The sequence below is a fragment of the Suncus etruscus genome, chromosome 7, assembly GCF_024139225.1.
Source record: "Suncus etruscus isolate mSunEtr1 chromosome 7, mSunEtr1.pri.cur, whole genome shotgun sequence".
In the NCBI taxonomy this organism is placed as follows: domain Eukaryota; kingdom Metazoa; phylum Chordata; class Mammalia; order Eulipotyphla; family Soricidae; genus Suncus; species Suncus etruscus.
The window spans coordinates 95,002,941-95,028,400 of NC_064854.1; the positions used below are offsets into that span (position 1 = coordinate 95,002,941).

Sequence of the window (25,460 nt, forward strand, 5' to 3'; positions counted from 1 at the left end):
GACTAGAATAATAGCAATTACTGGAAATTCACTACAATAAATAGATATTTACAATTTGACTAAATTAGGTCGAAGTACTTTTTCTTGACAGCTCATCCAACTCTTCTCTGATGTGCTGGATAGAAGCCTCATCTTGTTTCAGCTCTGCTTGCCTCAGTGCTTCCCGGTAGATCTCTTTAGCTTGTGCATATCGTTCTTAAGTCCCAGAGGAAGAAAAGAATGCATGATTTCAAACTGGTTTGAAGGGACAATATGTTATGATACTGCTCTAATACATCATGTGCTTATTCAGTGATTCTCCTCATTTCACTTTGTCATACTTTCTCAGATTATAAAACTCAACACAGTGGTATTCCTTTCCAGTATACCCTGAGCAAATATTCCGCAATCCGTGGCTTCATTGATGGTAGAATGTGTAAGTGAATCTGTCATCCTAGCTTTAATTTGTCTCTCATACTAAGAAGCCCTGTCATAATCGCCTCTTAGAACATGGAGAAGTGGGAGCCAGAGCAATAAATAGTACAACAGGTAGGATGCTTGCTTTGCATACGGCTGACCCGGGTTCAATCTCTGGTTTCCTATATGGTCCCCCCAAGCACTGCCAGGATGATTCCTGAGTGCAAAGCCAGGAGTAACCCCCCTGAGCATTGCTGGGTATGTCCCCCAAACAAACAAAAACAATACTAAGGAATAAATTCAGTGGTACATGTGAAAAACTTTGTACTGTCATTACAAAGTTTCTTCTAATTTGATTTGATTTGATTTTTGAGTCACACCCGTTTGACGCTCAGGGGTTACTCCTGGCTATGCACTCAAATCCCCCTGGCTCGGGAGGACCATATGGGACGCCGGGGGATTGAATCGCGGTCCGTCCTACGCTAGTGCTTGCAAGGCAGACACCTTCCCGGCCCCTAATTTTATTTTTGAGTCACATCTGGCGGTGCTCAGGGGTTACTCCTAACTCGGCGCTCAAAACTGACTCCCAGCAGGCTGGGGGAACCATATGGGATGCTGGGAATCAAACCCAGGCCGGCCATATGTAAGACAAACATCCTACCTGCAATGCTATTGCTCTGGCCCCAGTTTTCTCTAATTTGATGTGATTCAGGAAGCTAGACCAGGACTGTAGAAGGTATGTGAACTGACCACAATGATAAGTCAAATGCACCCCTTTTCTGCCCTTTCTCAGCCTTCTAACTCAGGAGCTTCCTCACTGCTCTCTGCCCTCCCAAAAGGAATTCAGTAAAACTCCCCTTGTTCCCTGTACCTACCTCTGTGCATCAGAATTGCAGCTAGATTACTGAGCACCATGTGTAGCTCAGGATGTTCTATTTGCCTCGCCATATCAGATGCCTTTTGCACATAAGCACAGGCTTCATCAAAGCGGCCCTGTGCATCCAGAGTGGTAGCCAGGTCACTCAACAGCACAATGGTCTGTGTACAAAAGGAAAATTACGCCTTGATCTTAAAGACAAAAGCATTAACCAGGTAGACAAGATTAATTGGTGTTTTATAAATTCCAAATGCTCCCCCAGTGAGACACCAGCCTTCAACAAATCACGTGCATTTATCATTAATATCGTACAGATACTAGGCAGAAGTTTGAAACCTCTATGATGATATAAATCTAAAAACTAGGGAACAGAATAGATAAATGGTACATTTGTTTATTTGTGTGTTTTCTTTTCTTTGGAATCCCCACGAAACAGCACTGGTGGTCATTCCCAGTACTTGGACCATGTGATGCTGAGGACTGAGGCCCCTACATACAAAGCATGCACTCAGTCTATTAAATGCTCTCTATCTCTCTCCAGTTCACATAGAGATGTGGGGGGAGAAGAGAAAAAAAGAGGGAATGGAGAAAGAGAGCAGTGTGTATGCCCCAGGGATTGAACCCAGAGCATCACACATGAAATAGTTTGTACCAGTGCAACTAATTATCAAGTTAGAAACACCAAACTGAAAACGAAAGGGGAATAAGGCCCAGCAATCATTAGTAGCCAACTTCTGGAGCATTAATATACTGTATTACAATGGAATTACTTGTGGCCCTGAGAAATAGCAAGAAAATAGACATTGTGGCTAAAGTGACAGAACACTGGATAAGGTGCTTGCTTTGCATAGAGCTAACCTGGGTTGAATTAACAGCAGCACATAAGATCCATGAATTCCAACTGAGGATAGAGCCAGGAGTAAATCCTGAGCACCACCAAGAGTGGGGCTAGGGGAGACCTATCACCACCTACTTTGGGGAAATTACCATTAGGGTATTTTGAGGGGCCAGGGAAATGGTTCACAGGTTTGGAACACGTATTTGGATGCAGGAAGCACAGCCAGGGTTTCCACACCACCACCTGGTATGGCCCCAAATTAAAAATTGGGGTATCTTGATTGAGAGGGAAGCAGACCTCTATACCTTCTTCATAAAAGCCATCCTTTTAGTCCCAAAATCACATACTTGGTGAACTGAAACCCACATTATCTTATTTATTCCTCAATAAATTCCATTAAGAGATACTGTTGTAATCCCTAGATCTTTGACAGAGTATTTCTAGCCCAAATACCTTTCTAGCCCTTTCTCTAAAATCAACAAACTATTGTTTAGCTTTTAGAACTTAAAAATAAAAATAAAGTTTTGGGGCTGGAGCACTGATGCAGTGGGTAGGGCATTTGCTCAATCCCATGTGGTCCCCCAAGGCTGCCAAAAGTGATTGCTCAGTGCAGAGCCAGGAGGTACCTGAGTGCTTCTGGGTATGATCCAAACCCCTCCCCAGTTGTTTTAAATTAGATTTTTTAATAGATTGTCTCAATTGTTCGTTTTTGGGGGGGCCACAGCTGGCAATGCTCAGGAAACCTGGCTGGGTTTGAGAACCATATGGAGTACTTGGGGCAGCCAATTGCAAGGTAAGCACCTTATTCACTACACTATTTCTTTGGCCCTACTTCAATCTTAAAAGCAACTTTGTACTTATAGTATTCTTAGAGAAAACTTAAGATGGTTTGTTTAAATTCTGTGCCAGAGGTTTTAACTGTTTGTTGTGCAGTCTCCTCCTTCCTTCCTGAGGCCTTGTCCTATCTCCACTCCTACACACAGTGGCATTTTACAATGAGAAGAGAAAGGAAAAAAATCTTCATGTGTCAACCCAGTCCTTACAGGATTTAGTATTCCAAAATATTACTGTGAAGTACTGAAACATGGGTGTCAAATTAAAACTGGTATTTAGAAACCTGTTGCTCTGATGTGTAAACCTATCATATTTGCAAATATTCTGGGCAGACTCAGTAATTTAAATTCCTTTTAAAACAAGGAAGTAGGAGAATGGTGGTAGGAAAATAAAAGAACAGAGCTGGAGATTTATCTAGGACCATCTGCTGTTTGTTCATTTCCTAATGACTGGCATTTCACATTCATAAATTTCTTATGCCTTTGAGTTTTGTTTTCTGGGTTTTGTTTCATTTTGGCTCTGGGTTTTTTTGTTGTTTTTTTTTTGTTCTGGTTTTTAGGCCATACCCAGCGATGCTCAGGGTTACTCCAGGAGCTGTGCTCAGAAATTATCCTAGCAAGGTCAAGGACAATATGGATGCTGGCATTCAACCCAAATGGACCACATGCAAGGCAAACACTGTACCCGCTGTGCTATCACTCAGGTCTCTGCCTTTATTTTGTATGTTTTTCTTTGTAATTTTCCTTCCTTACCTGTGGGTGTCTTTCTCCCAATATTTCTTCAGAAATCTTCAAGGCTTTTTCATACATCTTCTGTGCTTGTGAAGGCTGCTTGGAGAACAGAAGGTATCGAGCATAGGCGTCTAAGCACATGCCAAGGAGAAGGTGGGTATTGTTTTTCTCTTCCACTAAGCAGGAAATAAAAGCAACTCTAAGATATAAGTACAATAAAGAAACTCTAATACCAAGAACTACAAATATTTAAATAGACTGTTTAATGTCACTGGAGAGGTAGTCCAAAATATTTTCAAGATGTGAAATTATAGTCTTGAAATACAATCTTTTAAACCAATAAAATACATTTAAAAATATAAAATAAGGGGCCGGAGAGATAGCATGGAGGTAAGGCGTTTGCCTCTCATGCAGGAGGTCATCGGTTCGAATCCCGGTGTCCCATATATGGTCCTCCCGTGCCTGCCAGGAGCAATTTCTGAGCCTGGAGCCAGGAATAACCCCTGAGCACTGCCGGGTGTGACCCAAAAACCACAAAAAAAAAAAATATATATATATATAAAATAAAAATATATTTAAAATTGGGGCTAAAGCACAGCAGTAGGCATTTGCCTTGCATGAACGTTACCCAGGACTGACCTGAGTTTGATCTTGACAACCCATATGGTCCCCCGAGCCTGCCAGAAACAATTTCTGAGTGCAGAGCCCACACCCCCCCAAAATTTAAAATAAAGAGGTACTCCTAACTTCACTTTTTGTTACACAGTCAATTTAGATGTATTAACATCCAGTTAAAGGCTGGGAGTGTGGAACACATGTTAATAAGTACCACTTGACCAAGAAGGAGCACTGTCCTATGTGACTTGAACAATATTTACATGGCAGACCCGTTATTTTTTTATTTATTTATTTATTTATTTTGCTTTATGGGCCACACCAGTGACACTCAGGGGTTACTCCTGGTTATGCACTCAGAAATCACTCCTGGCTTGAGGGACCATATGGGACGCCAGGGGATCGAACCATAGTACATCCTTAGGTTAATGCATGCAAGGCAAAGGTCCTACTGCTTGCACCACTGCTCCGGCCCCCAAAATTATTTTTTAATTTATAATCATTCCAACTCATGAAAAGTTAGAAATTGCACTGCTATTAGACAGAGTATTTGTATAGTAGGGAGGGCATATGCCCTGCATGCAGTGGCCCAGGTTTGATTCCCAGCACCCCATTTGGTCTCTGAGCCCACCAGTAGTAATTCCTGATCACTGCCAGGAGGAAGCTTTGAGCACACAGCCAGGTGTGCCCCCTCCAATATATACATATACAATTCATAGAACATTCTGTTTTTGTTTTGAGGTCACATCCAGCAGCACTTGGGTCACTCCTGGCTCTGTGCTCAGAAGTCACTCCTGGCAGGTTTAGGGACCATATTGGATGCCAGGGATCAAACCTGGGTCTGTCCCGGGTCATCTGCATGCAAGGCAAATGCTCTGCTATTGCTCCAGCCCTCATGGAACATTCTGACCAAAACAATAATGATTGAAAAAATCACCCCCAGATGACCACAGGCACCATGGGAAAATAGTGCAGTGCCCCATTAAAGGAAGAGGACACAGATAGGATTAAAGTCTCAATGAGGAATATCCACTTCTCGGGGCTGGTGAGGTTGGCGCTAGAGGTAAGGTGTCTGTCTGCCTTGCAAGCGCTAGCCAAGGAAGGACCACGGTTCGATCCCCCGGCGTCCCATATGGTCCCCCCAAGCCAGGGGCAATTTCTGAGCGCTTAGGCAGAAGTAACCCCTGAGCATCAAATGGGTGTGGCCAAAAAAAAAAAAAAAAAGAATATCCATTTCTATAATCTCTTTGATTACTGAGAGGAAATGTTCAGGATGTTTAATGAGCTCAAAGAAACAATGAGCCAATAAATTACAGAGCAGAAATGAAAAAACTACAAGGAGAAATGTCAGAATTAAAAAAAATTGGTAAGTGATGGGGCTGAAGAGATAGCACAGCCGTAAGACTTGCATGCGGCCAACCTGGGACGGAGCCAGTTTGATTCCTGGCATCCATATGGTCCCCCAAGCTAGCAGGGAGTGATTTCTGATCAGAGCTAGGAGTAATTGCTGAGCATCGCCAGGTGTGGCCCAGAGATCAATCAATCTAATAGATAAACTGCTTAAAATTTTAAAAAAATTCGTAAGTGAAATGAAAAAACTTTTTTTAATTTTTTGGGTTTTTTTTGGGGGGGGTTACACCCGGCAGCACTCAAGGGCCACTCCTGGCTCTAAGCTCAGAAATCGCTCCTGGCAGGCTCGGGACCATATAGGACACCGGGATTTGAACCAATCACCTTTGGTCCTGGATCGGCTGCTTGCAAGGCAACTGCCGCTGTGCAATCTCTCCAGGCCCAGAAGTAATTTCTAATTATAATTACCAGCCTTCTGCATGCAAGGCAAACGCCTTGCCTCCATGCTATCTCTCCAGCCCCATAAAATTTTTTAACTTTATTTATTGATTGATTGATTGGTTGTTGGGCCACACCCAGCAGTGCTCAGGGGTTACTCCTAGCTCTGCACTGAGAAATCACTCCTGGCAGGCTCAAGGGACCATATGGGATACCAGGGATCAAACCCAGATCCACCCAGGATGCAAGGCAAACACACACACTGCCGCTGTGCTATTGCTCCAGCCCCAGTTTGTCTTTGTTTATTCTTTACTAAAGCCCTTGTAATTTACTCCCCTTGTTTTATCTCCCCCTTTGATTGAATTCTGTAGGTTTAGCTATGTGAGCCTAACAGTCATATAGACATTGGCCAGTAGGAAATAAACTCTGGACCCATAGAGTGGATTTCCTATTGACTCTCAGCTGTAGTCTGACTTATTGACTATTGGTTAGAAAACTGTACCAGGCTGAGGTCATCAGTCAGCAGTTAACCTCATTAGATCAGCTCCAAGCATTCATCCCATCCAAGCAGGGTCCCCCATCCATGGGATGGGATGGGATGGGAGGGATGGATAGTTGGATCGATTTAATTGGATGGATGGATAGATTTTAATTCCCAAAAAGCAGAATATACATACTTCTCCAATGCACTTGGAACATTATCCTAGAGAACCACATATGCTGGTCCACAAAACATACCTCCATATATTTAAGTACAGAGATTGTATCAATTAGGGACCGGAATAATAGCACAACAATGGCCAACCCACGTTAGACCTGGGTTCGATCCCCAGCATCTCATTTAATCCCGAGTCTGCTAGGAACAATTTCTGAGCACAAAGCCAGGAGTAACCCGAGTGCCACCAGGTGTGGTCAAAAAAAACACAAAAAAGACGGGCCCGGAGAGATAGCACAGTGGCGTTTGCCTTGCAAGCAGCCGATCCAGGACCAAAGGTGTTTGGTTCGAATAGCCAGGAGCTATTTCTGAGCAGACAGCTAGGAGTAATCCCTGCACACCGCTGGGTGTGGCCCAAAAACAAAAAACAAAAAAAAAAAAAAAAAGAAAATGTATCAATCATCTCCTTAGACCATGATGCACTGTAAACATGTTAACACAAACAGAAATAGTGAAAAACTCAAAGCCTGGAATTAACAGCTCACTACTGAACAACCAGAGTCAGAAAGGAAATCAAAGAAGAACTCAAAAGATTCCTGGGAAACAAACAAGAATGAGGGCATGACCTACCAGAACTTGTGGGTCAGCAAAAGCAGTGTTAAAAGGAAAGCATTCATCAGGAAGGAAAAAAGGGCTCATATAAATAACCTTACTGTGCATAAATAACTGACTGCTTGAGAAATCATTTTCCCATTTCTCAAGCAGTCAAGTTTTTTTTTTTTTTTTTTTTTTTGGTTTTTGGGCCACACCCGGCGGTGCTCAGGGGTTACTCCTGGCTGTCTGCTCAGAAATAGCTCCTGGCAGGCACGGGGGACCATATGGGACACCGGGATTCGAACCAACCACCTTTGGTCCTGGGTCGGCTGCTTGCAAGGCAAACGCCGCTGTGCTATCTCTCCGGGCCCTTTTTTTTTTTTTTTTTTTTTTTTTTTTGGTATTTGGGCCACACCCGGTGGTGCTCAGGGGTTACTCCTGGCTGTCTGCTCAGAAATAGCTCCTGGCAGGCACGGGGGACCATATGGGACACCAGGATTCAAACCAACCACCTTTGGTCCTGGATTGGCTGCTTGCAAGGCAAACACCGCTGTGCTCTCTCTCTCTGGGCCCGCAGTCAAGTTATTTATGATGACCAACAAAGGAGCTCAAAGTAGGAAGGATGGAGGAAATAACAAGACTTAGAACAGCAGGGCCCAGTGAGGTGGCACTAGAGGTAAGGCCTTACAAGCGCTAGCCAAGGAAGGACCACGGTTCTATCCCCCAGCGCCGCATATGGTCGCCCCAAGGCAGGGGCAATTTCTGAGCGCTTAGCCAAGAGTAACCCATGAGCATCAAATGGGTGTGCCCCCCCAAAAAATAAGACTTAGAGCAGCGATTAATGAATTGTAATTCAAAAGAAAAAAAATCCAAAACGTCAATGAAACTAAGAGCTGGTTCTTTGAAAACGTGTAAGACTCACAGAGAGAGAGTATGTGCAAGCCCTAATAAACTGAATAGAAAATGGGGGGGGGGGGGGCAGAGAGATAGCATGGAGGTAGGCATTTGCCTATCATGCAGAAGGACGGTGGTTCAAATCCTGGCATCCCATATAGTCCCCCAAGCCTGCCAAGGGCGATTTTCTGAGCATTGAGCCAGGAGTAACCCCTGAGCACTGCCGGTTGTGACGAAAGGAAGGAAGGAAGGAAGGAAGGAAGGAAGGGAGGGAGGGAGGGAGGGAGGGAGGGAGGGAGGGAGGGAGGAAGGAAAGGAGGGAGGAAAGGAAGGAAGGAAAGGAAAGAAAGGAAGGAAGGAAGGAAGGAAGGAAGGAAGGAAGGAAGGAAGGAAGGAAGGAAGGAAGGAAGGAAGGAAGGAAGGAAGGAAGGAAGGAGGAAGGAAGGAAGGAAGGAAGGAAGGAAGGAAGGAAGGAAGGAAGGAAGGAAGGAAGGAAGGAAGGAAGGAAGGAAGGAAGAAAGAAGAAAGAAAGAAAGAAAGAAAGAAAGAAAGAAAGAAAGAAAGAAAGAAAGAAAGAAAGAAAGAAAGAAAGAAAGAAAGAAAGAAAGAAAGAAAAGAAAGAAAGAAAGAAAAGAAAGAAAGAAAATGAGAGTGGGACATCACAACAGACATCACAAAAATTCAAAGAATCAAGCCCATACCCACAATCACAATCCTCAGCTTCCCATCATGTCTACCCATCAGCCAGTGCCACAGACTCATATAACTCTCAAAAAAAAAAAAAACCAAGACTCAAAAACTCATGGGTATACCAGTCTTGCAGCTGATCACACTGGCACGGGGCAATTCCTCATTCCTGAATGCAGCTTTGACAATTGCAAACACCCTCAACTGTTGCCATGCCAAAGGCCCAGCTCTACCACTTTGCCACTTATCTCTGCAGATACCTAACTGCCAAAAACTATAAGTACGTTGGTTTTGTGGCTGAGATCAATGATTCTTTGAGTTAGGTTGAGCCACCTCCTCCTGCCCTCTGACACCTCTGTACTTCCAAGAAGTCCCAGCAGTCATGTTCATGATGCAGTCACCAGTATGTCAGCTAATCGGCCACCTCCACAGATCTTTGAAGCCTTAGACCACACAGTCACAAATGCAGCAGCACAACACCTCCATATTTTTAAAAGTGATAGCCCAGTAGGAATGCACCAAATCTGATGTGAAATTATCACAGAAGTCACCTAAACTCAACAAACAAAACCAGTAACAATGCTCAGATAGCAACAGCTTAGAAAACCATCAGAGACAATGACATAATAGTCCCATTGTGAGACATGAAGGTTTTTTTTTTTACAAATTTTCTTGTTAATAAAGTTTTTATTAAATATTCATTACAATTTAATTGTAACAAATAATATTAAGTAAATTATCTGTATTTGGAGAAGGGTGGTATTGGAATACTGATTACCAGAAATAGCTGTATTATAAGCAACTATGTAAAAACCCTGGTGTTTAAATGAAGAAATTTATCTTAAAAAGATTTCAAAGGATCATCAGAGATTACTTTAAAGATATTTATGCCAGGAAACCAAAGAACATAGAAGAAAAGAATAAATTCTTGGATTTTTATAATCTAGAATCTTCCAAGATGATTTAGAATATCTAAATAGAGGAAATTGAAAAGATAATCAAAGGGACAGAGCGATAGCACAGTGGTAAAGCGTTTGCCTTGCATGTGGCCAACACAGGACAGACCCAGTTTGAATCCCGGCATCCCATATGGTCCCCCAAGCCTGCCAGTAGTGACTTCTGAGTGCAGAGCCAGGAGTAATTCTTGAGCAGCGCTGGGTGTGACCCAAAAACCGAAAAAAAAGAAAAGAAAAGAAAAAAATGGTAATCAAGTCTTCCCGAAAAACAAAAGCTCAGGTCCAAATGGATTCATCAGTGAATTATTTCAAACCTTTAAAGAAGAACTACTACCAATCCTTTTCAAGCTCTTCCAGAAGCAGAAATACTCCAGTTTCCATGAAACTGATACCAAAAGCAAAAACACCACAAAAAAGAAAATTACAGGCAATATCCTTGATAAACACAAATGTTTGGTCCTATGTAATACACCATATCACATAAGAAAAAAATCATATGATCATATCAATAGATTAATGGTCATCAATAGATGATATCAATTCCAATAGAGAAAGCATTAAACAAGATCCAACACCCAAAACTCTAAATAGAATGGGAGTTGAAGGAACTGTCCTCAACATGGTCGAAGCCATTTACAATAAGCCCACAGCCAACACTGCACCCAATAGGGAAAAGAAAAATCCTACCCCTTAAGATCAGGCACAAGACAAGGTTGTTGCCACTCCCACCACTTCTGTTAAATAAGGTTTTAGAAGTATTTGCCACAGAATTAGGCATGGAAAAGATATCAAGGGCATCCAGGAAGGAAAGGAAGAATTTCAAGTGACATGATATTTATCTAAAAAATTCTAAATAATCTATTAAAAAGTGTCTAGAAACAATAGGAAACATACAACAATCTGTATAGTAAAGTGCCAGGCTACAAATGAACACACAAGCTTCCATGGTTTTTCTTTTCTATTTTTTTTGTGTGTTTGTTTTTTGCTTTTTGGGTCACACCTGGCAGCTCTCAGGGGTTACTCCTGGCTCTATGCTCAGAAATCGCTCCTGGCAGGCTCAGGGGACCATATCGGATGCCGGAATTCAAACCACCGTCTTTCTACATGCAAGGCAAATGCTTTACATCCATGCTATCTCTCCAGCCCCATTCCATGGTTTTTCTTTCCCTTTTTTTTTGTTTTTGTTTTTGAGTCACACCTGATGGTGTTCAGAACTACTACTGGCTCTGCACTCAAACACCACTCCTGGCAAGCTCGGGATATGGGATACCAGGGATCAAACCAGAGTCATCAGCCACATACAAGGCAAACACTCTATCCGCTGTTCTATCACTCTACCCCATCGATTTTATATGCAAATAATAAAATATAAGAGAGATTTTTTAAAAACAATCTCATTCAGGGGCTGGAGAGACAACATAGCGGTAGGGTGTTTGCCTTGCAAGCAGCTGATCAAGGACAGATGTTGGTTCAAATCCCAGCATCCTGTATGGTCCCCCGTGCCTGCCAGAAGCGATTTCTGAGCACAGAGCCAGGAGTAACCCCTGAGTGCTGCTGGGTGTGACCCAAAAACAAACAAACAAAAACAAAAGAATGTTAAACAGGTGCTGAAGCTTCTGATACTGAGGGTAGGCTTTTTTTTGACTTGCATGCAGTTGACCCAGGTTCAATCCTTCGCATTCCATATGATAACCCACGTCCAGCCAGGCATGATCCCTTAGCACAGAGCAAGGAATAATCCCTGATCACTGCCAAGAGTGGATCCTCTGCCCCCAATAAATGTTAAATGATGAAATATTAAAAACCTAAAAGCTTTTTATAAAAAGTCCAATGTATTGGAAAAAAATTCTAGATTATCCCTACTAGACCTGAAAATGCATATATGCTTTCCTCAAAAATATATAAATTAAACTGGGTCCTGGCAGCCTACACGCTTGACTGTTGCTGTCTCTGCTGGGCCACATCCAGACACCAGGCCAGTCATTTTCCAGGCCGCATCCACACCTTATAGCCATTAACTCCACTGATTGCTCTTTGAACCCTGAACCCATGGACAGCTTACAGCACCTACCAATACACATATTTATACTTCCTATCTCTGGGTGAGGACCAGCAGGAAAGGAGAAAAGTAACCTTCAACCTAATCCCACAGGGAACAAACACAGAAGCAGTCTCTAGTAGAGGTCCTCAAACTTTTTAAACAGGGAGCCAGTTCACTGTCCCTCAGACCATTGAAGGACCGGACTATAGAAAATAAAAACTATGAACAAATTCCTATGCGCACTGCATATATCTTATTTTGAAGTGAAGAAACAAAACGGGAACAAATACAATATGTGGCCCGTGGGCCATAGTTTGAAGACCCCTGCCTAGAGACTCAACTTCAGAGCTCAACAGACACAGAAACTAAGTAGAAGCCCAAGCTCAATGACTGAAGATGCTCTACCAGTACCAACCAGCTCTGTAACCTCTTAGATAATGACTACAAACACATCATGTTGAGAATGCTTAATGATCTCAAAGAACAATGGCATAGGTAGTCAGTAAAGCAGAAGTATGAGAGCAGAAATGAGAAAAGTCTAATCAAAAATGATAGAACTGAAGAGTATGGTGGGTGAAAGTATAGAAGAGAACACTAATAAGAATCAAGAGAATATGAAGATAGAAATCAGAAAACTCCAAACTGAAATTTCAGGTCAAATAACAGGTCTGGAAAACTCAGTAGATGAATTGAAGAAAAACATGGTTGAGCTTTCCCATGGGTTAACAGCAGCTGAGGATAGAATTAGTACATTGGAAGATGAGATGAATAACAATTCCATACAGCAGAAGAAATTGGAAAAAAGCCTTAAAGCAAATGATCAAACAATGGAAAAATTACTCAAAGAATGGGAACAGATGAAAATAGAAGTCTATGATAAGCTCAACAGAAACAACTTAAGAATCATTGGAGTCCCAGACACCCAGGAAGAAAATCTCCAGGAAGAATCAACGGTCAAGAACATCATTAAAGGGAAACTACCAGAGCTAATGAATACATGTGATCAAATCCTGCATGCCCGAAGAGTACCAACTAAAAAGAGACCCCAGAAAAAAACACACCAAGACATATCCTAGTCACAATGACGAATCCCACAGATAAGAGACAGAATTCTGAAAGCAGCAAGATCGAAAAGAAAAATTACATTCAAGGGACCATCCTTGAGATTTACTGCAGACCTGTCACCGGAAACACTCAAGGCCAGAAGGCAGTGGTGGGACATAGTGACAAAACTCAATGAAATAAATGCTTCGCCTAAATAAATACTGCACCCAGCAAAACTCACTTTCAAGTTTGAAGGAACAATACATGGTTTCACAGACAAACAACAGCTCAGAAACTTTACAGACTCAAAACCATTATTAAAAGAAAAACTGAACGGCCTACTTTAAGACAAGACTGACCAACAGACACACCAAACTTCGATATAAAGATGGCACTAACTCCCAGGACAATTCTTTCTCTCAATGTCAATGGACTAAATGCACCAGTTAAGAGAAACAGAGTGGTTAAATGGATCAAAAAACTCAATCCAACCTTCTGCTGCCTACAAGAAATGCACCTGAATAGTCAGAACAAACATACTCAAAATAAAAGGCTGGAGGAAAATCATCCAAGCAAACAACACCCATAAAAAAGTTGGAGTGGCCATACTAATATTAGATGATGTAAACTTTATACTTAGGAAAGTTGTAAGGGGACAAAGATGGACATTTTGTATTAATCAAGGGATACGTACAGCAGGAAGAAATCACTCTCCTTCACTCTCCTAAACATATATGCACCAAATGAGGGGCCAGCAAAATATTCAATACAATTGTTGACAAATCTGAAAAATAATATCAATAACAACACAATAATTGTGGGAGACCTCTACAAGGCATTGTCAACACTTGACAGGTCAACCAGACTGAAACCCAACAAGAATATACTAGACCTGAAAAGAGAAATGGAAGAAAGAGGCCTAGTAGATATATACAGGACACTCCACCCCCAGAAGCCTGGATACACATTCTTCTGTAATGTACATGGGACATTCTCCAGAATAAACTACATGCTAGCACATAAAACATACCTCCATAATATCAAGAGGATAGAAATTTTGCAGGCTACCTTCGCTGACCACAAGGCCCTGAAATTATATGTGAACTACAAAGGGACACAGAAGAAAAACTTTAATACTTGGAAGTTAAACAGCCTAATACTGAATAACCAGTGGGTCCGAGATGAAATCAAAGAGGAAATCAAAACCTTCCTAGAAACAAATGACAATGGAGACACAAACTATCAGAACCTATGGGACACAGCAAAAGTGGTACTAAGAGGAAAATTTATAGCTTTGCAAGCACACATCAGGAAAGAAGGGGCATACCTCAATAGCTTGATGCAGCTCATAGAATTAGAAAGTACTCAACAAAAGGACCCAAAAATAGGGAGACAGAAGGAAATAACAAAGTTGAGAGCAGAAATCAATGAAGTGGAAACCCAAAAAAACAATCCAAAAGATCAACGAAAGCAGAAGTTGGTTCTTCGAAAAAATAAACAAGAATGATAGACCAGTGGCAAAACAAAGAAAGAGAGAGAGAGAAACTTGATAACTTGTATTAGGAATGAAAAAGGAGAGTTCACTACTGATATGGTAGAGATCCAAAGGGTAATCAGAAACTACTTTGAGAAACTCTATGCCACTAAAAATGAAAACCTGGAAGAAATGGATACATTTTTGGACTCTTATAATCTTCCACGGTTGAATGAAGAGGATGTAGCATATCTAAACACACCCATCACTATTGAGGAAATTAAGACAGTAATCAAATGTCTGCCCAAAAACCAAAGTCCAGGCCCAGATGGATTTACTAATGAATTCTTTCAAACCTTTCAAGAGGAACTTCTACCAATCCTGGCAAGACTCTTTCATGAAATCGAAAAAACAGGAACACTTCCAAATAGCTTTTATGAAGCCAACATCACCTTGATACCTAAACCAGACAGATGCTACCAAAAAAAAAATTACAGATCAATATCGCTGATGAATACAGATGCAAAGATCCTCAACAAAATCCTGGCAAATAGGATTCAATGCCTCATTAAGAAGATCATCCATACAATCAAGTAGGTTTCATCCCAGGAATGCAAGGCTAGTTTAACATCGTAAATCTATCAACATAATACACAACATCAACAATAAGAAAAATAGAAATCACATGATCATATCAATAGATGCAGAGAAAGCATCTGATAAGGTCCAACACCCATTCTTGATCAAAACTCTCAGCAAGATGGGAATGGAAGGAACCTTTCTCAATATAGTTAAGGCCTTCTACCACAAGCGAGAGGCAAATATTGTCCTCAATGGAGAAAAACTGAAAGCCTTTACTCTAAATTCTGGCACAAGGCAAGGCTGTCCTCTCTCACCACTCCTATTCAACATAGCACCGGAAGTACTTGCTATAGCAATTAGGCAAGAAAAAGATATCAAGAGAATCCAGATAGGAAAGGAAGAAGTCAAGCTCTTGCTGTTTGCAAATGACATGATACTCTACCTAGAAAACCCTAAAGTCTATGAAAAAGCTTCTAGAAACAATAGACTCATATAGCAAGGTGGCAGGCTACAATAGACTCATATAGCAAGGTGGCAGGCTACAAAATTAACACACAAAAATCAATGGCCTTTCTATACACCAATAGTAATAAGGAAGAAATAGACATTAAGAAGGGCCCGGAGAGATAACACAACGGCGTTTGCCTTGCAAGCAGCCGATCCAGGACCAAAGGTGGTTGGTTTGAATCCCGGTGTCCCATATGGTCCCCCATGCCTGCCAGGAGCTGTTTCTGAGCAGACAGCCAGGAGTAACCCCTGAGCACCACCGTGTGTGACCCCCCCAAAAAAAAAAAAAAAACAAGAAAACAACCCCATTCACAATAGTGCCACACAAGCTCAAATATCTTGGAATCAACTTGACTAACAATGTGAAGGACCTATACAAAGAAAACTATAAAACTCTGCTCCAAGAAATAAGAGAGGACACGCGGAAATGGTAGCACATACCCTGCTCATGGATTGGCAGGATTAATATCATTAAAATGGCAATACTCCCCAAAGCATTGTACAGATTTAATGCGATCCCTCTAAAGATACCCATGGCATTCTTCAAAGAAGTGGATCAGGCACCTTTGAAATTCATTTGGAACAATAAACACCCTCGAATAGCTAAAGCAATCATTGGGAAAAAGAATATGGGAGGAATTACTTTCCCCAACTTTAAACTGTACTACAAAGCAATAGTTATCAAAACAGCATGGTATTGGAATAAAGACAGGCCCTCAGATCAGTGGAATAGGCTTGAATACTCAGAGAATGTTCCCCAGACATACAATCACCTAATTTTTGATAAAGGAGCAAGAAATCCTAAATGGAGCAAAGAAAGCCTCTTCAACAAGTGGCATTGGCACACTGGCTAGCCACTTGCAAAAAATTGAACTTAGACCCCCAGCTAACATCATGTACGAAGGTTAAATCCAAATGGATGAAAGACCTCGATATCAGACCCAAAACCATTAGATATACTGAACAACACGTAGGTAAAACACTTCAGGACATTGAGACTAAAGGCATCCTCAAAGAGGAAACTGTACTCTCCAAGCAAGTGAAAGCAGAGATTAACAGATGGGAATATATTAAACTGAGAAGCTTCTGCACCTCAAAAGAAATAGCACCCAGGATACAAGAGCCACCCACTGAGTGGGAGAAACTATTCACCCAATACCCATCAGACAAGGGGCTAATCTCCAAAATATACAAGGCACTGACAGAAATTTACAAGAAAAAAACTTCTAATCCCATCAAAAAATGGGGAGAAGAAATGGACAGACACTTTGACAAAGAAGAAATACAAATTGCCAAAAGGCACATGAAAAAATGTTCCACATTACTAATCATCAGGGAGATGCAAATCAAAACAACTATGAGGTACCACCTCACACCCCAGAGATTGGCACACATCACAAAGAATGAGAACAAGCAGTGTTGTCGGGGATGTAGAGAGAAAGGAACTCTTATCTACTGCTGGTGGGAATGCCGTCTAGTTCAACCTTTATGGAAAGCAATATGGAGATTCCTCCAAAAACTGGAAATTGAGCTCCCACACAACCCAGCTATACCACTCCTAGGAATATACCCTAGGAACACAAAAATACAATACAAAAATCCCTTCCTTACACCTATATTCATTGCAGCACTATTTACCATAGCAAGACTCTGGAAACAGCCAAGATACCCTTCAACAGATGAATGGCTAAAGAAACTGTGGTACATATACACAATGGAATATTATGCAGCTGTCAGGAGAGATGAAGTCATGAAATTTTCCTACACATGGATGTACATGAAATCTATTATGCTGAGTGAAATAATTCAGAGAGAGAGAGAAAGACGCAGAATGGTCTCACTCATCTATGAGTTTTAAGAAAAATGAAAGACATTCTTGCAATAATAACTTTCAGACACAAAAGAGAAAAAAGCTGGAAGTTACAGCTCACCTCATGAAGCTCACCACAAACAGGGATGAATTTAGTTAGAGAAATAACTACGTTTTGAACTATCCTAATAATGAGAATGTACGAGGGAAATAGAAAGCCTGTCTAGAGTACAGGCAGGGGTTGGGTGAGGAAGAGGGAGATTTGGGACATTGGTGATGGGAATGTTGCACTGGTGATGGGTGGTGTTCTTTACATGACTGAAACCCAAACACAATCATGTACGTAATAGTTGTTTAAATAAAAAAAAAAAAAGGAAAAATATGAGTATCACCAAGAATATTATATCCGACAGGATCAGCATTCAGAATTGAGAAATATACAAAGCTTAAAGGACAAGCAACAGTTTAAGTAGATCATAAATTTGAAACCAATTATGCAAGAAATATTAAAGGACTGGGGCTGGGAAGGTGGTGCTAGAGGTAAAGTGTCTGCCTTGCAAGCGCTAGCATAGGACGTACCACGATTCGATCCCCGGGCGTCCCATATGGTCCCCCAAGCCAGGAGCAATATCTGAGCACATAGCCAGGAGTAACCCATGAGTGTCAAATGGGTGTGGCCCAAAAGCAAAAAAAAAAAAAAAAACACAAATATTAAAGGAACTTCTTTAAAAAACGAGACAGGACCAAAGTGATAGCACAGTGGTAGGACAGCCATGCATAAGGCTGACCTGGGACAGACCCAGGTTCTACCCCCAGAATACCATATGGTCCCCCAAGCCTGTAAGGAGTGATTTATGAGTGCAAAGCCAAGAGTAACCCTGAGTGCTACTAGTGTAGCCAAAAAAACAAAAATAAAACAAAACAAAATTAAAATGATTTTTAAAAAAAGCCAGAAAAAATGGGCCAGAGAGATAGCACGGAGGTAAGGCGTTTGCCTTTCATGCAGGAGGTCATCAGTTCGAATCCTGGCGTCCCATATGGTCCCCCGTGCCTGCCAGGAGCAATTTCTGAGTGTGGAGCCAGGAATAACCCCTGAGCACTGCCGGGTATGACCCAAAAACCACAAAAAAAAAAAAAAAAAAAAAGAAAAAAAAAAGGCAGAAAACAATCAGGAATAAAAATGACAAGACAGAATGATATCTCTCATATATAGCACTTCAAAATATACATTGAAACAAAGGGCCAGAATGGTAGGGCTTTTGCCTTTTATGCGACCAACCCTGGATGGACCCAGGTTCAATCCTCTGCATCCCATATGGTCACCCAAGCCTGTCAGAAGTGATTTCTAAGCACAAAAAAAGGAATAACCCCTGAGTATCACTGGTGTGGCTCAAACTCTCCCTCAAAAAAATGAAAAAAAAAAAAAAAGGACCAAAGGCAACAAGAACTAGTGGGGGGGGGGGGGGGGCAGAGGGTACACAATGTAGGGGTGGGCAGAGGGAAATAAACTGAGAAATATTGGGGCCTTTGGGGGAGACAAATGGAATGGGTATGGTGTTGGAATTATGTCCATGGGAAACCATCATTAACAGTATTGTAAATCATATAACCACAATGAATTTAAAGTTGTTTTTTTTTTTTAAAAAGGACAAAACCTCAACATTTCTCCACTGAGTATGACATTTATCTATCACATTTACAGTTGCCCTCTACCTGACAAATAAATGTCTATTTATTCCTAGCTTTCTAAATTTACACTTTTAAAATAATGAACTACTGTTTCATTTATTTTGAATTTCATCTATGCTGGTAATATTTTTTATATCTACAGAAATTTTTCTTTTACTTACTAATGAGATACTGAAGTATTATCTATAATATATATATATTTTTTTTTTTTTTTTGGTTTTCGGGCCACACCCTATGATGCTCAGGGGTTACTCCTGGCTATGCGCTCAGAAGTTGCTCCTGGCTTCTTGGGGGACCATATGGGACGCCGGGGTATCGAACCGTGGTCCATCCTAGGCTAGCGCAGGCAAGGCAGGCACCTTACCTCCAGCGCCACCGCCCGGCCCCTATAATATTTTTTTTAACATAAAACAAACATTACCTTTTTAGGATAAAACACTTCACTTATACTCATGAGCCTATTCAGAGTTTTCCTTTAATTTTTTAAAAATTCTCTGGGCCAGAGAGATAGCACAGCAGCGTTTGCCTTGCAAGCAGCCAACCCAGGACCTAAGGTGGTTGGTTCAATTCATGGCGTCCCATATGGTCCGCCATGCCTGCCAGGAGCCATTTCTGAGCAGATAGCCAGGAGTAACCCCTGAGCACCGCTGGGTGTGGCCCAAAAAAACAAAAAACAAACAAACAAACAAAAAATTTCTTTAAAAATTCTCACACTTGGGGCCGGAGAGATAGCATGGAGGTAAAGCGTTTGCCTTCCATTCAAAAGGACGGTGGTTCGAATCCCAGCATCCCATATTGATCCCCCGTGCCTGCCAGGGCTAATTTCTGAGCATGGAGCCAGGAGTAACATCTGAGCACCAGGTGTGACCCAAAAACCGAAAACAAAACAACAACAAAAAAAACTCTCACTTGGGGAGTGGAGAAAAAAAAAATTCTCACACTTGCTAAATTTGTTACGTTCTAATTCTTTAAGTTTATGTAACTATAAAAATGATATATACGATTTTTAGAGCCAGAGAGATAGTACAGTGGACAGGCTCTTGTCTTGTACACAGCCAAACCGGGTTCAATGGAAGAAACTTAAATCTATTTAAGATAAAAAACGAAGTTGCAAGAGAATCAACTCTTTTTTTTTTTTTTTTTTTTTTTGGTTTTTGGGTCACACCTGGCAGCAATCAGGGTTAATCCTGGCTCTACGCTCAGAAATTGGCCCTGGCAGGGGGGCAGGGGGCACCATATGGGATGTCGGGATTCAAACCACTGTCCTTCCACAAGCAAGGCAAATGCCTTACCGCTGTGCTATCTCTCTGGCCCCAAGAGAATCAACTCTAAAGGAGACCTAGCCCAGATTTCATGGACCTTACAAATGTCAATATATCATGCCCATGTTATAGCCCATACTTATTCCAGAACAGAAAACATAAAACCTGTCTCAATCATATAATGCTAATATAATTCTTCAATGACAAGCACAAGAAATAAACTATGACTCTTATATTGCAAAAAACAAATGCAAAAATTCTGAGCTGGAGCCAGAGCACAGCAGGTAGACCATTTGCCTTACAACATGACTGACCCAGTTAGATTCCTGGCATTTTATATGGTTTCCCAAGCCTGCCAAGAGCACAGAGGCAGGAGTAATGTCTGAGTGCTGCTGGGTGTGGTTTAAAAACAAAAATAAAGGAACAAAAAAAAATTCTTGGCCAAAGAAAGTCATGATACAGCAGGGATAGTATAGCAGGTAGGGTATTTGCCTTCCACGTGGCAACCCAGGTTCAAATCTCAGCATCCCATGTGGAAATAATCATTGATGATGAAACTTCCATGTGGTCCCTGAGTCCGACAAGAGTGCAGAGACAGAAGTAATTTTTTTTGTTTTTTGGTTTTTTGGTTTTTGGGTCACACCCGGCGGTGCTCAGGGGTTACTCCTGGCTGTCTGCTCAGAAATAGCTCCTGGCAGGCACGGGGGACCATATGGGACACCAGGATTCGAACCAATTACCTTTGGTCCTGGATCGGCTGCTTGCAAGGCAAAAGCCGCTGTGCTATCTCTCTGGGCCCAGAAGTAATTTCTAATTATAAGCCTATTCAGAGTTTTCCTTTAATATTTTTAAAATTCTTACACTTGCTAAATTGTATACTTGTAGGATCTATTTCATGTTAAGTTTAAATGTATTAGCATAAAATTATCTGTAACGTTTTAATTCTTTAAATTTCTTATAACTATAAAGATTATATATATAATGGGCCAATGTGGTCCAAAAGCAAAGCATAGCCAGTTGATTTCAAAAATAGAATACCCTGGGCTAGAGCAATAGCACATTTATCTTGCATGCAGCTGACCAGGGACACACTCGGGTTCAATCCTTTGCATCCCATATTGTCCCATGAGCCTGCCAGGAGCAATTTCTGAGCACAAAGCCTGGAGTAACTCATGCAGGCCACCAGTGTGACCCAAAATTAAAATAAAACAAACGAACAAAAAAACAAAAATGGAACCACCCCCACTAACTTCCCTGGCCCCCCAGTTCAGATACTTTCTTATTTATGACAGCCGAAAGCATTCTACAGCTAAAAGACAATGCCTAAACAAGAACCAAGTTTCCTTACCTGACAAAATATCTTCTGTCACTTCCTTCTCTCTTTCAATTTTTTTCTCTAGAGTTAAAACGCAGAATTCATAGCCAGCAAGGGCAAACTCCTGTCTAAAACACAATGATTAGCCATCAGCTATTACTTCTTCACAAACTCCTATCCTCATTTTCCATATTTGGGTTGAGCATTATAAAAAAAAAAAAGGTATAAAATGGGAAGAAGGTGGGGGGAGGGCACTGGAGCTCTAATACAGCAAGTAGAGCACTTGACTTGCACCTAACAGACGCAGATTCGATCCCCAGCATCCCATATGGTCGGAATAACCCAAGAACTACTGGTGTGACCCTAAAACAACAAAAAGAGTAAAATAAAAATAAAATGAGAATATAGACTGTTTATTCTCTAAAAGTCATCAATCTGCTGTTACTTAAATATTGGATTTTGGGGTAGGGTGGGGTGGGAGGCAAACCCAGCAGTGCTCAGGGTTACTCCTGGCTCTGAGCTCAGAAATCACTTCTGGCAAACTGGGGGGACATATGGGATGTAGGGATCAACCCGGTTTGGCCACATGCAAGGCAAATGCCCTACCCTGTGCTATAATTCCAGCCCTCATGGACTTCTTAAGGCATTGATTTAGTGTAACTAAAGACACAAAGAACTAGAAATGCTGCCACTGTTTTTATAGCTGACATGATTGACAGTTTTCATTCTCTTCCCACTAATAGTTTGAAAAAACTCAGTCTCTCTATTTGTGAAAGCCCTCACACCTGTACGGAACAGTTTTAACATGAATGTTGGAATATTCAGCCTTTACCCTACACAGATATTGTGCCTGCATCAAGACTTCACCCTCAACCACTATGGCTCCCCTTTTTACATATCAAAAGCCCACCTGAGAGGGAAGAACCTCTGGATAGTCTCTCTCCTCTCTCTCCTCTCTCTCTTCTCTTCTCTTCTCTTCTCTTCTCTTCTCTTCTCTTCTCTTCTCTTCTCTTCTCTTCTCTTCTCTTCTCTTCTCTTCTCTTCTCCTCCTCCTCCTCCTCCTCCCCTACCCCTCCCCCCCCTCCCCTAGTTTAAATTATTTCCTGAGGCAGCCCTGCTTGAGACCTGCCTACCCTTTTCCCTCGGGATTGTGGCATGAAGATTTATCCATACTTCTACACATGAACAAATGTTGAGGTTACCCTACAGTACAGAAAGCAACTACTGACTTGACACAATTTCTGGGGAGGTTAGCTTCAAACTTATTTTGAGACCCAACTCATATTTATTATTAAACTTATTTCCAAATTCTTTGATGAAAGTGAAAGTGTCTTCCTTTACAGAAATCTCAGGTAGGAAATACTGATGAATGGCAGCGAACATGCCTCACAGACATGAGTTCCCTGATTCTCAAGTACCAGCAAATAAAATATCACAATGTTCGAGAGGGTTTAGTCTGGTCCCTAACTCAAGTGGAAAGGAGACCCAAGAAAAGAGATTGGTCTCAAAAAGAACAAATGTCAATGATGGTTTTTGCAGATAAGCATAGGTATACAATGGAAATTCCTTCTGCATCCTGAAGTTTAGTTTTAATCCTTGCACTTCTATTTTGACTCTAGGTGTTTGTTTTGTTTTGGGTCATACCCAGCAATGCTCAGGGGTTACTCCTGGCTCCATGCTCAGAAATTGCTCCTGGCAAGCTCAGGGGACCATATGGGATACCGGGATTCGAACCATCGTCCTTCTGCATGCAAGGCAAACACCCTACCTCCATGCTATCTCTCCAGCCCCGACTCTAGTTTTCTTTGTTCTTCTTGGTTTTCTGTTTGCCACACCTGGTGGTACCATGGCTTACTTCTGGTTCTACACTCATGAATCACTACTGGCAGTGATAGGGAGCCATCTGGAGTGCTGGAGATAGAGATTGGTCATGTGCATGGCAAATACCCTATATGCTCCACTCCTTGTTCTGGTTTTCTTCTTACCGTTTATTTTTGACCAAACATAGTACTACACACTTCATCTCTTCTCAGGGAGAAGTGACCTAATTGTTTTATCTATCCTGTCCTCAAAAGAAGAGAAACTTGGGGCCGGGAAGGTGGGGCTAGAGGTAAGGTGTCTGCCTTGCAAGCGCAGTTCGATCCCCCAGTGTCCCATATGGTCCCCCCAAGCCAGGGGTGATTTCTGAGCACATAGCCAGGAGTAACCCCTGAGCATCAAACGGGTGTGGCCCAAAAACCAAAAAAAAAAAAAGAAGAGAAACTTCCCTTCTGTTCTTCATACCCAATACCTTGGCATAAGGAACCCTAGAGGCGTATGCTTCTAAGATGCTCCAGACAGAGCAAAATGTCTACAACAACTGTCCCCCAATATTAGTCTTCCTAAGCTGAGGATCTGGCCATATTTTTTCAGTCTTGCACATCTCTTCTAAATAAAACTAATGGGCCAAAGTGACAGCTGCATGCTATGCATGGAGGCGGCCCAGTTCTAACTCCCTCATATCATATGGTCTTGAGTACCACTCCCCTATGCACCGAGCAAGGAGTAGCCTTTAAATATCACTAAATGGGGCCGGAAGCAATGCAAACCACACCTAACGCAAACCACATTAGCATCTTTTGTTACTCCACAAGAAAAGACTGAGCAAAACTGAAATGTTTCCTAAGGTAAGTTTAAAGTTCAACAGAAGTGACGTTAACGGCCCCAAGAAGCTCTGGCTTATCTAGTATAGAACCAAAATGCAGGGAGACTATTTGTGTCCTGCTATGAAGAAGCTAATAACTAGAACAACAGGGATGAGTATCAGGACCCCTGGCCTCTGTGTATATTCTTTTTACGCACTTTGTCCTTACAAACCTCTGCTACCAATTTCTGTAGCAACTAAAACCTGGAAGAAAATTTAGTCTTAATTCTACCCTTAAATTCACCTCAAAATGTCATTCTCTTCAAGTTCTGTTACATTCTTACATTTTTCTTCTTTGAATTCCATCTAGAGAGAATGAAAGGAATTCTCTTTGGTTTTCCTGACTTTGACATCCAAATTATTTTCTAGAATTCTCCTGTACAGTTTTGTTAAGAATTTACACTCACCTAATATTTTTAAATTAGTACTGTCTGCCTATTGTACTTAAAGATCTTGTCTTTACGATATTTGGCCTCCCTAAAACTTAGCTATTCTACATCTCTGTATCTTTTAAAAGTAGTTCTCACTGAACCTACTGAAATATCCATACAGCAACTGTCTCATTATTTAATATTATACTTAACAAGTGTTTTCTTTCTTCCTCAGTAATTGGGTCATGCCCTTCAGTTCTCAGGGTTCAAGGGATCAAACCAGGATTGGACGCAAGTGAGTCAAGCACCTTAAACTCTTGGACTCTCACTAGCCCTAGCAAAATGGCTTATTCAAAATACATTTTCTCCCATCACTTTTTTTTGTTTTGTTTTGGTTTTGGTTTTTGGGCCACACCCGGCGGTGCTCAGGGGTCACTCCTGGCTGTCTGCTCAGAAATAGCTCCTGGCAGGCACGGGGGACCATATGGGACACCTTAGGTCCTGGATCAGCTGCTTGCAAGGCAAACACCGCTGTGCTATATCTCCGGGCCCTTCTCCCATCACTTTTAAATCACTCTTTCCCCCTTCTAAGAGCTAAAGTTCTAACTATAACTTCCATTCCCAATTCAAATAGGAAAATTGCTTAGCTTTGTTAAAGAGTAGCCAGTAAGTAAAAGAGATGTAAGAGCTCAAGACCCAATCAACAAATTAAAGGAAAAACAAATGTAAAACTAAAAAAAGCTCAACGATTTCAAAGATACACACTTCTGAATAACACACCAACTTTTCTGAAGACCCAGATAATTAGGAAGAAAGT

The 25,460-nt window shown here is 41.5% G+C and overlaps 1 protein-coding gene across 1 annotated transcript in view; it reads right to left on the reverse strand.

The window, feature by feature from the left end:
- The window catches only part of TTC19 (tetratricopeptide repeat domain 19), a 37,187-nt gene continuing 11,727 nt past the window's right edge, over positions 1-25,460 (reverse strand). The window contains exons 7-10 of the mRNA XM_049776926.1: positions 21,623-21,717; positions 3,698-3,852; positions 1,272-1,434; positions 1-195 (exon numbers count right to left, since the gene is read on the reverse strand). Of these exons, the coding sequence (XP_049632883.1) occupies positions 65-195; positions 1,272-1,434; positions 3,698-3,852; positions 21,623-21,717 (544 nt within the window). The 3' untranslated portion in view covers positions 1-64. The remainder of the gene's footprint in view (positions 196-1,271; positions 1,435-3,697; positions 3,853-21,622; positions 21,718-25,460) is intronic.